Here is a 12,895-nt window from a genome sequence, read left to right on the forward strand (position 1 = left end):
CACTTCGTTCTCCACCCCCTCCAGAGACCCGGATGCAATATACTGTAATAGACTGTACATGTGTAACCGATGTGAAATGGCTAGCTAGTTAGCGGTGGTGCAGCCTTTCAGTCGGTTACGTCACTTGCTCTGAAACCTAGAAGTAGTGGCTTTTGTGGAGCGATGGGTAACGATGCTTCGTGGGTGTCAGTTGTTGATGTGTGCAGAGGGTCCCTGGTTCGCGCCCGTGTCGGGGCGAGGGGACAGTCTAAAGTTATACTGTTACACATGGGATACAAAAGCCAGCAGCAGGCCGTGCAACGCAGCCCCCTCCTATTTGCTTAGTAGACACCCTGCTGTGTATTTTCTCTCTCTCTACAGAACAATATTCTCAACATACCAGTGTCGACATTGTATTTTTTCATTGTTGTTAGCTTATATACATTTGTTATTTTTTTATATTTGTTTTGAAATGCGGGCTTTTATTTTTGAAGGTTAATATTACCATCCGAAAGTGACGTCGTAGTTTGTGCTGCTGGCAGAACAGTAGTAACCTTTCTCATTCCAGACAGTGAAGGCTCTAGTATATAAAGTCTCGATAGGCGTCTGCGAGAACTCATTTTAACACCGTTGTTCACAATATACTACGTGCTGTATTCTGTGCTGCTACTTTGTTCGTGAAAAGGTACAACATGGCAATGAAGTTGGCTTACTGGGATATTCGCGGGGTAAGGAATAATATCATTCTTTGTTTTTCTGCACGCAGTTGCACAGTTGGTATGAACAGCGTTTTTCCATTCATTGGTGTGCCTGTCGTGGTAGGTTATGGGAACGTTATATTTGGCGTGATTTCAAGCTGTTCGTATTAGTTGGATACAATTATTGTCATGCAGTGCACATGTCTAATTGTGTGAATCGAGACATTTCTATTGTGTTACATGTTCAAAGACTTGAATAGAAATGTGTGTTTATGTAACTATGAATTGCCGACTTGCAGCACGTGTTTACTTTGTTAAATTCTCAACCTGCTTGCCTGAGGATATTTTTTTTTAAATGTCACTTAACTTGAAATTTGTTCAAACGTAATCGCCACTTGTCAGTATATCAGCTTGTCAACATGAAATCATTTAGATTTAGCTCACACACACACAGCTGCTATTTAAATTTTCATAGTTTAGTCACAATGTCTCATCCATGATATGAGGACCTCTGGCAGAGAAGTTTGATATGTGCCATATATATTTTCTTTCTAAATAGCTTGCTCAGCCCATTCGTCTGCTCCTGGAGTACACTGACACTAAATATGAGGACAAGTTCTACACCTGCGGAGAAGGTAACATTTAGGGTTTTGTTTTTGTTGAATTCCTAAAGGGAAGAATATTAAGTTGAGAACATTCCGGTTCTAACTTTGTCTAACTGTCTCCTGTAGCTCCAAACTATGACAAAAGTTGCTGGTTTGATGAGAAGCACAAACTGGGCATGGACTTCCCCAACGTAAGTAGCCTAAGTATAATATGCTGAACAAACACACACCGCTGCTACCATACCGCCTGTGACTGTTGCCGTGTTTTCCCCTAGCTGCCGTATCTGGAGGACGGAGACAGGAAGATTGTCCAGAGCAATGCCATCATGAGATACATCGCACGCAGGCACAACCTCTGTACTGTCTGATATACTGCAATCAGGCCATTCAGGGAGACATTATTGCTCCAGTGCCACAACACAGTACTTTACACACACACACACACACACACACACAGCTAGGCTATGACTAGACCATGGAGTTGCCATATCTCTATTCTAAGTTTTTAGTTGAGAATAAGTTTTTAGTTGAGAATATAAATGTTCTATTGTCTTGTGTGATTTTGTAGGTGGGGAGAGCGAAGACGAGAAGGTTCGTGTGGACACTCTGGAGAATCAGGCGATGGACTTCCGGAACGGATTTGTGATTATGTGCTACACAGACTTTGTAAGTGACGACACTTTGACTGGCTTCTTGAATATCATTCCGAAGACTCACTTGATAATTGGCGACCAATAGACTTTGTAAGTCACAGCCTTGGACATTGACCCATGACTCAAGACCAATTTCACCTCACTATTTATATAAAAACTTTATGGACATTATGGACTTTCAGTTTGCACTGACCACTTCCCTTCTTCTTTCTTTCTTTTTAAATACAGTACCAGTCAAAAGTTTGGACACACCTACTCATTCAAGGGTTTTTATTTTTTACTATTTTCTACATTATAGAATATATAGTGAAGACATCAAAATGATGAAATAACACATGGAATCATGTAGTAACCAAAACAGTGTTGAAACAAATTACAGCTTTGCACACTCTTGGCATTCTCTCAACCAGCTTCATGAGGTAGTCACCTGGAATGCATTTCAATTAACAGGTGTGCCTTGTTAGTTAATTTGTGGGATTTCTTTCCTTAATGCGTTTGAGCCAATCAGTTGTTGTGACAAGGTAGGGGTGTTATACAGAAGATAGCCATATTTGGTAAAAGACCAAGAACAGCTCAAATAAGCAAAGAGAAATGACAGTCCCTCATTACTTTAAGACATGAAGGTCAGTCAATCTGGAAAATTAAGAACTTGGACAGTTTTTTGTCAAGTGCAGTCGCAAAAACCAAGCACTATGATAACTGGCTCTCATGCAGACCATCACAGGAAAGGATAAGGTCAGTAGAGTTACAAGCCTCAGAAATTGCAGCCCAACTAAACGCTACCAGAGTTCAGATAACAGACACATCTCAACATCAACTGTTCAGAGGAGACTGTCCTCAGGCCTGATGAGTCCAAATTTGAGAACGTTGGTTCCAACCGCCTTGTCTTTGTGAGACGCCGAGTAGATGAACGGCTCTTCGCATGTGTGGTTCCCACCGTGAAGCATGGAGGAGGAGGTGTGAGGGTGAAGCTGGTTGAGAGACTTCCAAGAGTGCCTTTACAGCTTTGCAAAATATATTTTGATTTAACACTTTTTTGGTTACTACATGATTCCATATGTGTCATTTCATAGTTTTGTTGTCTTCACTATTCTACAATGTAGAAAATAGTAAAAAAAAAAAAAAAAAAATACAAACCCTTGAATGAGTAGGTGTGTCAACCTTTATACTGGTCCTATCTATAAGTACCAAATACTGACACTGCCATTGTAACAGAGTTAGATGCAGTCTGGGATCTTAAGCACTTACAAATTCAGACTGGGTGCTTAGATGCAGTCTGGGCTCTTAAGCACTTACAAATTCATAACATTGTAAGAAATGTTCATTTTTTTGTAGGATGTAACACATCATACGGAATGGATGACATAGTACACACATTTCAGGGACCCGTTTTGGGTTCGTGAGCACAACTTTTGAAGTGATACAAATGCTCTGGAGCATCACTTTAAGAAGATACCATAAACTCACTCCACAGGTAGCTTGAAATGGAGCTATCGAAATATTAGATTTTTTTTTTTTTATATATAGTTTTAACGGTGGTTACATTGTCAAGGGCTGCACGATATGGGTAAAACTTTTAGTTGTGATATTTAAAAAAAAATGGACCAAATATTGCAAATTGACTTGCGATAAACATGACTACCAAAATAATGGAAACCCCAGCAGTGTGTTAACAGGGCGTTGGGCCACCACGAGGTTGATCTGGTGACTGAGACGACCGTGGCATATGGTTTACATCGTTTTCATGCTCATCAAACCATTCAGTGCCCTGTGAATGGGGGTTGTTGTCATCCTACGGGGGGATATCCATGGTAGCCAAACTAATGCCCTGCCCAGTATTTTTATACATGACTCTAAGCATGATGGGATGTTAATTTCTTAACTTCGGAACCACACCTGTGTGGAAGCTCCTGCTTTCAATATACTTTGTATCCCTCATTTACTCAAGTGTTTCCATTATTTTGGCAGTTACCTGTAGTTTTTAAAACACTTGGGTGAATGTTGGAATCAGAAATATAACCATTTTAAAATTAAGAGGCAGTGGAAAGCAGCATCCTTGTTGTTTGGAACAATCGGTTGTCTGCATTTGACCTAACAGAACATCATGCTAACTTCTCGTGAATTTAACCGTGGGGAGGAGGAACTGAGTTGCATGGCGGGGGCGGGGCTTGGTGTGGGACACAGCCTCAAGAGGAGAGATGGCGAGACGACAGAGTAAACTATTAAAAACGCATGTTACGCGCAGCTGAGTGGCAGCAAAAAAATATATTGCATACGATATAGATGGGTTAGTTGACAACGTCACAAACAACACTTCAATGGGGAAGCAGTTTGTGAGTTGTGATTCTGGATGGTCACCAACCATGAGAAGAAACTGATGTGTGGGGTACTGTGGCTCTTTTTGAGTTTCGTTTTGAGTGACTTCATGTCCATACTAATGTGGCAAATTCACTAGCTAACTGGTAACGATATATTTGAGACAAGTGTCAACAGTCTAAGCCAACCAGTCATTTTGTTGCCCTGGAGTTTTACACGCGTCTTTAAAAAATAATAATAATTAAACAACCAACCCATCTATGGGTCTCGTGATTATGGATTTTGATGTTTCGATGTGATCTGAGTTTGCAGCCAGCTATAAGGACCTCGTGCTACTCACCCGATTTCATAACAGTACAATACCTTCCTATGTTCTAGTTTTCATTCCCCAAGACTCATCTTGATACTGAGTGACCCTAGATCGTCTGGAGTATAACTCCCCCCGCCTGTATTCTCCCTCAGGACAAGATGAAGCCAGGCTACACAGAGAGACTGCCTGGAACACTGAAGCAGTTCTCAGAGTTCCTAGGAACCAGGAAGTGGTTTGCTGGTGACAAGGTATGATGCGCTTCTATTGGCTAGTCACTGCACTGTTAGTAGTGAGACACGTAAACGCACCAATGGTGGCAGCCGGGAGAGAAGACGCTGAGTCTCTGGAGAATGAATAATTGCTCTGTTGCTTCCCCTCAATCAGATCACCTTTGTGGACTTCATCATGTATGAGCTTTTGGATCAACATATAATGTTTGACTCCAAGTGCCTGGACGACTTCAAGAACCTACAGGAACTTGTAGACCGCTTCGAGGTCAGGATTGTCATTTTGTATATTGGGGATTATTGTGATTACCTCTGTTTGTTTTTTTATTAAAGCCCATTGTAACTGAAAGAGTTCCCTTCAATTTGAAGGATACAACAACAAACAAATATCTACACAGAATAAGATGATACCCGCCGCTTTAAACGTTTGTTGTTGACTCTACTGACTAGAAGCTGTTTTATCTTTCTCAACAGGCTCTGGAGAAGATTGCAGCCTACATGAAGTCAAGCCGCTTCATAAAGACTCCTGTCAATAACAAGATGGCCAAGTGGGGCAACAACAAAGAGTAAAGAAACCAATGACTGGAAAACATCAATCATATGATTTAGATATAGGAGAGTTAGTTCTGCAGCCACTGGGGGTCGTGGGACCTGTAAAGACATCTAGGATTTAGACGTGTAGGTATGAAGTATGCTGGATGAACCATTTGATAAATTAGCTAATCTAAGGTTTACACAGGCAGCCCAATTCTGTTCTTTAATCCCATTTTTAGTGGCAAAATATCAGAATCCGGCTGCCTGTGTAAATTTCCCTCTATGCCAATACTCAACCAGTCTTCGGAATTGAGTGAGTGACTAATGTTTGATCGCTAAAAGCATTTACTGTCCTGACTTATGATTTAGTTTTTTACCTTTTTTTGGGGGGGGGGGGGCGGGACTAAAAGCAGAAATGTTTTAAAGTGATAATTAGAAACTTGAGTTAATAAAAATGATGTTTTCATTAAATGTCAGTGTCATCACTTTTATTTTCAGGTTGATGTTACCCGAATATGCAAAGGATATTGTTTTAATGTTAAGAGTACAATACGCTCAAGTACAAAGGGGAAACTATTGCATATCTGATTGTCCAATGTGTGAACATTGAGGACACTTTGAGGCTTGTCGATTTTTGTTCCTTGATTCTTGGAATGTGGATCTTCAGAATTACTAAAATACACTGTACAATCCAAGATGGGCTCACAAGTGACTGGGAGTATTAAGTCAAATTAACAAAGTAGTTACATCTATTTTGCTACTCATTTGTTTTGCTTAGTCATCACTTCATTCTACGGAATGTACAAAATTACAAGGTTAAATAGTTCTCCCTCCGTAGGCTCTTGGTTATTTGTGACGAGTCAGTCTAAGGGCCATAGCCATTGGATTCACTGGCAAGCTGCGGACGACAACGGGGAGAAGACTGGTTGTCATTTATCTCCCTCACAGATGATGCATTTTGTTTATCTTGAATTTGTCAGTAGTAGAAATGACCCCCAAACCCTTAGATAAATATAGCTATGCTCGATCCGTGTTGTACAGTATTTCTGTGTGTTAGGGTTAGGCCTGTATGCTACAGCTACAGAGGACTTGATGGCCTGCAGCTGGAGGAACAATCTTCCTCTGGACACACCGTCCTCATCTCATCTTCATAAACACATATCATCTCTGGTCATCCCTAGAAGTAGAGCACCGTTCAGCACGGCCAGACCTGACAACACAGAGCCGTTTATAAAGCCTTCATAAACACATATCATCTCTGGTCATCCCTAGAAGTAGAGCACCGTTCAGCACGGCCAGACCTGACAACACAGAGCCGTTTATAAAGCCTTCATAAACACATATCATCTCTGGTCATCCCTAGAAGTAGAGCACCGTTCAGCACGGCCAGACCTGACAACACAGAGCCGTTTATAAAGCCTTCATAAACACATATCATCTCTGGTCATCCCTAGAAGTAGAGCACCGTTCAGCACGGCCAGACCTGACAACACAGAGCCGTTTATAAAGCCTTCATAAACACATATCATCTCTGGTCATCCCTAGAAGTAGAGCACCGTTCAGCACGGCCAGACCTGACAACACAGAGCCGTTTATAAAGCCTTCATAAACACATATCATCTCTGGTCATCCCTAGAAGTAGAGCACCGTTCAGCACGGCCAGACCTGACAACACAGAGCCGTTTATAAAGCCTTCATAAACACATATCATCTCTGGTCATCCCTAGAAGTAGAGCACCGTTCAGCACGGCCAGACCTGACAACACAGAGCCGTTTATAAAGCCTTCATAAACACATATCATCTCTGGTCATCCCTAGAAGTAGAGCACCGTTCAGCACGGCCAGACCTGACAACACAGAGCCGTTTATAAAGCCTTCATAAACACATATCATCTCTGGTCATCCCTAGAAGTAGAGCACCGTTCAGCACGGCCAGACCTGACAACACAGAGCCGTTTATAAAGCCTTCATAAACACATATCATCTCTGGTCATCCCTAGAAGTAGAGCACCGTTCAGCACGGCCAGACCTGACAACACAGAGCCGTTTATAAAGCCTTCATAAACACATATCATCTCTGGTCATCCCTAGAAGTAGAGCACCGTTCAGCACGGCCAGACCTGACAACACAGAGCCGTTTATAAAGCCTTCATAAACACATATCATCTCTGGTCATCCCTAGAAGTAGAGCACCGTTCAGCACGGCCAGACCTGACAACACAGAGCCGTTTATAAAGCCTTCATAAACACATATCATCTCTGGTCATCCCTAGAAGTAGAGCACCGTTCAGCACGGCCAGACCTGACAACACAGAGCCGTTTATAAAGCCTTCATAAACACATATCATCTCTGGTCATCCCTAGAAGTAGAGCACCGTTCAGCACGGCCAGACCTGACAACACAGAGCCGTTTATAAAGCCTTCATAAACACATATCATCTCTGGTCATCCCTAGAAGTAGAGCACCGTTCAGCACGGCCAGACCTGACAACACAGAGCCGTTTATAAAGCCTTCATAAACACATATCATCTCTGGTCATCCCTAGAAGTAGAGCACCGTTCAGCACGGCCAGACCTGACAACACAGAGCCGTTTATAAAGCCTTCATAAACACATATCATCTCTGGTCATCCCTAGAAGTAGAGCACCGTTCAGCACGGCCAGACCTGACAACACAGAGCCGTTTATAAAGCCTTCATAAACACATATCATCTCTGGTCATCCCTAGAAGTAGAGCACCGTTCAGCACGGCCAGACCTGACAACACAGAGCCGTTTATAAAGCCTTCATAAACACATATCATCTCTGGTCATCCCTAGAAGTAGAGCACCGTTCAGCACGGCCAGACCTGACAACACAGAGCCGTTTATAAAGCCTTCATAAACACATATCATCTCTGGTCATCCCTAGAAGTAGAGCACCGTTCAGCACGGCCAGACCTGACAACACAGAGCCGTTTATAAAGCCTTCATAAACACATATCATCTCTGGTCATCCCTAGAAGTAGAGCACCGTTCAGCACGGCCAGACCTGACAACACAGAGCCGTTTATAAAGCCTTCATAAACACATATCATCTCTGGTCATCCCTAGAAGTAGAGCACCGTTCAGCACGGCCAGACCTGACAACACAGAGCCGTTTATAAAGCCTTCATAAACACATATCATCTCTGGTCATCCCTAGAAGTAGAGCACCGTTCAGCACGGCCAGACCTGACAACACAGAGCCGTTTATAAAGCCTTCATAAACACATATCATCTCTGGTCATCCCTAGAAGTAGAGCACCGTTCAGCACGGCCAGACCTGACAACACAGAGCCGTTTATAAAGCCTTCATAAACACATATCATCTCTGGTCATCCCTAGAAGTAGAGCACCGTTCAGCACGGCCAGACCTGACAACACAGAGCCGTTTATAAAGCCTTCATAAACACATATCATCTCTGGTCATCCCTAGAAGTAGAGCACCGTTCAGCACGGCCAGACCTGACAACACAGAGCCGTTTATAAAGCCTTCATAAACACATATCATCTCTGGTCATCCCTAGAAGTAGAGCACCGTTCAGCACGGCCAGACCTGACAACACAGAGCCGTTTATAAAGCCTTCATAAACACATATCATCTCTGGTCATCCCTAGAAGTAGAGCACCGTTCAGCACGGCCAGACCTGACAACACAGAGCCGTTTATAAAGCCTTCATAAACACATATCATCTCTGGTCATCCCTAGAAGTAGAGCACCGTTCAGCACGGCCAGACCTGACAACACAGAGCCGTTTATAAAGCCTTCATAAACACATATCATCTCTGGTCATCCCTAGAAGTAGAGCACCGTTCAGCACGGCCAGACCTGACAACACAGAGCCGTTTATAAAGCCTTCATAAACACATATCATCTCTGGTCATCCCTAGAAGTAGAGCACCGTTCAGCACGGCCAGACCTGACAACACAGAGCCGTTTATAAAGCCTTCATAAACACATATCATCTCTGGTCATCCCTAGAAGTAGAGCACCGTTCAGCACGGCCAGACCTGACAACACAGAGCCGTTTATAAAGCCTTCATAAACACATATCATCTCTGGTCATCCCTAGAAGTAGAGCACCGTTCAGCACGGCCAGACCTGACAACACAGAGCCGTTTATAAAGCCTTCATAAACACATATCATCTCTGGTCATCCCTAGAAGTAGAGCACCGTTCAGCACGGCCAGACCTGACAACACAGAGCCGTTTATAAAGCCTTCATAAACACATATCATCTCTGGTCATCCCTAGAAGTAGAGCACCGTTCAGCACGGCCAGACCTGACAACACAGAGCCGTTTATAAAGCCTTCATAAACACATATCATCTCTGGTCATCCCTAGAAGTAGAGCACCGTTCAGCACGGCCAGACCTGACAACACAGAGCCGTTTATAAAGCCTTCATAAACACATATCATCTCTGGTCATCCCTAGAAGTAGAGCACCGTTCAGCACGGCCAGACCTGACAACACAGAGCCGTTTATAAAGCCTTCATAAACACATATCATCTCTGGTCATCCCTAGAAGTAGAGCACCGTTCAGCACGGCCAGACCTGACAACACAGAGCCGTTTATAAAGCCTTCATAAACACATATCATCTCTGGTCATCCCTAGAAGTAGAGCACCGTTCAGCACGGCCAGACCTGACAACACAGAGCCGTTTATAAAGCCTTCATAAACACATATCATCTCTGGTCATCCCTAGAAGTAGAGCACCGTTCAGCACGGCCAGACCTGACAACACAGAGCCGTTTATAAAGCCTTCATAAACACATATCATCTCTGGTCATCCCTAGAAGTAGAGCACCGTTCAGCACGGCCAGACCTGACAACACAGAGCCGTTTATAAAGCCTTCATAAACACATATCATCTCTGGTCATCCCTAGAAGTAGAGCACCGTTCAGCACGGCCAGACCTGACAACACAGAGCCGTTTATAAAGCCTTCATAAACACATATCATCTCTGGTCATCCCTAGAAGTAGAGCACCGTTCAGCACGGCCAGACCTGACAACACAGAGCCGTTTATAAAGCCTTCATAAACACATATCATCTCTGGTCATCCCTAGAAGTAGAGCACCGTTCAGCACGGCCAGACCTGACAACACAGAGCCGTTTATAAAGCCTTCATAAACACATATCATCTCTGGTCATCCCTAGAAGTAGAGCACCGTTCAGCACGGCCAGACCTGACAACACAGAGCCGTTTATAAAGCCTTCATAAACACATATCATCTCTGGTCATCCCTAGAAGTAGAGCACCGTTCAGCACGGCCAGACCTGACAACACAGAGCCGTTTATAAAGCCTTCATAAACACATATCATCTCTGGTCATCCCTAGAAGTAGAGCACCGTTCAGCACGGCCAGACCTGACAACACAGAGCCGTTTATAAAGCCTTCATAAACACATATCATCTCTGGTCATCCCTAGAAGTAGAGCACCGTTCAGCACGGCCAGACCTGACAACACAGAGCCGTTTATAAAGCCTTCATAAACACATATCATCTCTGGTCATCCCTAGAAGTAGAGCACCGTTCAGCACGGCCAGACCTGACAACACAGAGCCGTTTATAAAGCCTTCATAAACACATATCATCTCTGGTCATCCCTAGAAGTAGAGCACCGTTCAGCACGGCCAGACCTGACAACACAGAGCCGTTTATAAAGCCTTCATAAACACATATCATCTCTGGTCATCCCTAGAAGTAGAGCACCGTTCAGCACGGCCAGACCTGACAACACAGAGCCGTTTATAAAGCCTTCATAAACACATATCATCTCTGGTCATCCCTAGAAGTAGAGCACCGTTCAGCACGGCCAGACCTGACAACACAGAGCCGTTTATAAAGCCTTCATAAACACATATCATCTCTGGTCATCCCTAGAAGTAGAGCACCGTTCAGCACGGCCAGACCTGACAACACAGAGCCGTTTATAAAGCCTTCATAAACACATATCATCTCTGGTCATCCCTAGAAGTAGAGCACCGTTCAGCACGGCCAGACCTGACAACACAGAGCCGTTTATAAAGCCTTCATAAACACATATCATCTCTGGTCATCCCTAGAAGTAGAGCACCGTTCAGCACGGCCAGACCTGACAACACAGAGCCGTTTATAAAGCCTTCATAAACACATATCATCTCTGGTCATCCCTAGAAGTAGAGCACCGTTCAGCACGGCCAGACCTGACAACACAGAGCCGTTTATAAAGCCTTCATAAACACATATCATCTCTGGTCATCCCTAGAAGTAGAGCACCGTTCAGCACGGCCAGACCTGACAACACAGAGCCGTTTATAAAGCCTTCATAAACACATATCATCTCTGGTCATCCCTAGAAGTAGAGCACCGTTCAGCACGGCCAGACCTGACAACACAGAGCCGTTTATAAAGCCTTCATAAACACATATCATCTCTGGTCATCCCTAGAAGTAGAGCACCGTTCAGCACGGCCAGACCTGACAACACAGAGCCGTTTATAAAGCCTTCATAAACACATATCATCTCTGGTCATCCCTAGAAGTAGAGCACCGTTCAGCACGGCCAGACCTGACAACACAGAGCCGTTTATAAAGCCTTCATAAACACATATCATCTCTGGTCATCCCTAGAAGTAGAGCACCGTTCAGCACGGCCAGACCTGACAACACAGAGCCGTTTATAAAGCCTTCATAAACACATATCATCTCTGGTCATCCCTAGAAGTAGAGCACCGTTCAGCACGGCCAGACCTGACAACACAGAGCCGTTTATAAAGCCTTCATAAACACATATCATCTCTGGTCATCCCTAGAAGTAGAGCACCGTTCAGCACGGCCAGACCTGACAACACAGAGCCGTTTATAAAGCCTTCATAAACACATATCATCTCTGGTCATCCCTAGAAGTAGAGCACCGTTCAGCACGGCCAGACCTGACAACACAGAGCCGTTTATAAAGCCTTCATAAACACATATCATCTCTGGTCATCCCTAGAAGTAGAGCACCGTTCAGCACGGCCAGACCTGACAACACAGAGCCGTTTATAAAGCCTTCATAAACACATATCATCTCTGGTCATCCCTAGAAGTAGAGCACCGTTCAGCACGGCCAGACCTGACAACACAGAGCCGTTTATAAAGCCTTCATAAACACATATCATCTCTGGTCATCCCTAGAAGTAGAGCACCGTTCAGCACGGCCAGACCTGACAACACAGAGCCGTTTATAAAGCCTTCATAAACACATATCATCTCTGGTCATCCCTAGAAGTAGAGCACCGTTCAGCACGGCCAGACCTGACAACACAGAGCCGTTTATAAAGCCTTCATAAACACATATCTCTGGTCATCCATAGCAGTAGACAACATTAAAGGTTATTTAGTACTGTTCCTCATCTCTGGTCATCCATAGCAGTAGACAACATTAAAGGCTATTTAATAGTGTTCCTCATCTCTGGTCATCCATAGCAGTAGACAACATTAAAGGTTATTTAGTACTGTTCCTCATCTCTGCTCTGTAGACTTGTTCTAGTCCGTACCATGTCCCTGCTCCCTGAGACTAG

At 43.9% G+C, this 12,895-nt stretch overlaps 1 protein-coding gene across 1 annotated transcript; it reads left to right on the forward strand.

Annotated features, from left to right (window-relative positions):
• Positions 1-514: 514 nt before the first annotated feature.
• On the forward strand, positions 515-5,793 carry LOC139543105 (glutathione S-transferase Mu 3-like). The gene is made up of 8 exons (XM_071349274.1): positions 515-707; positions 1,237-1,312; positions 1,409-1,473; positions 1,558-1,639; positions 1,851-1,948; positions 4,714-4,809; positions 4,946-5,056; positions 5,263-5,793. The coding sequence occupies exons 1-8, from the start codon at positions 672-674 to the stop codon at positions 5,356-5,358; spliced, it is 660 nt and encodes a 219-aa protein (XP_071205375.1). The 5' UTR covers positions 515-671; the 3' UTR covers positions 5,359-5,793.
• Positions 5,794-12,895: the final 7,102 nt, after the last annotated feature.

The sequence above is a fragment of the Salvelinus alpinus genome, chromosome 17 (genome assembly GCF_045679555.1).
Source record: "Salvelinus alpinus chromosome 17, SLU_Salpinus.1, whole genome shotgun sequence".
In the NCBI taxonomy this organism is placed as follows: Eukaryota; Metazoa; Chordata; class Actinopteri; order Salmoniformes; family Salmonidae; genus Salvelinus; species Salvelinus alpinus.

Coding starts and splice junctions, on each gene's coding strand:
- LOC139543105 (XM_071349274.1), top strand. CDS start 672: ATGGCAATGAAGTTGGCTTACTGGGATATTCGCGGG. Junction 708..1,236: donor CTTACTGGGATATTCGCGGG/GTAAGGAATAAT, acceptor CTTTCTAAATAG/CTTGCTCAGCCCATTCGTCT. Junction 4,810..4,945: donor AGTGGTTTGCTGGTGACAAG/GTATGATGCGCT, acceptor CCCCTCAATCAG/ATCACCTTTGTGGACTTCAT.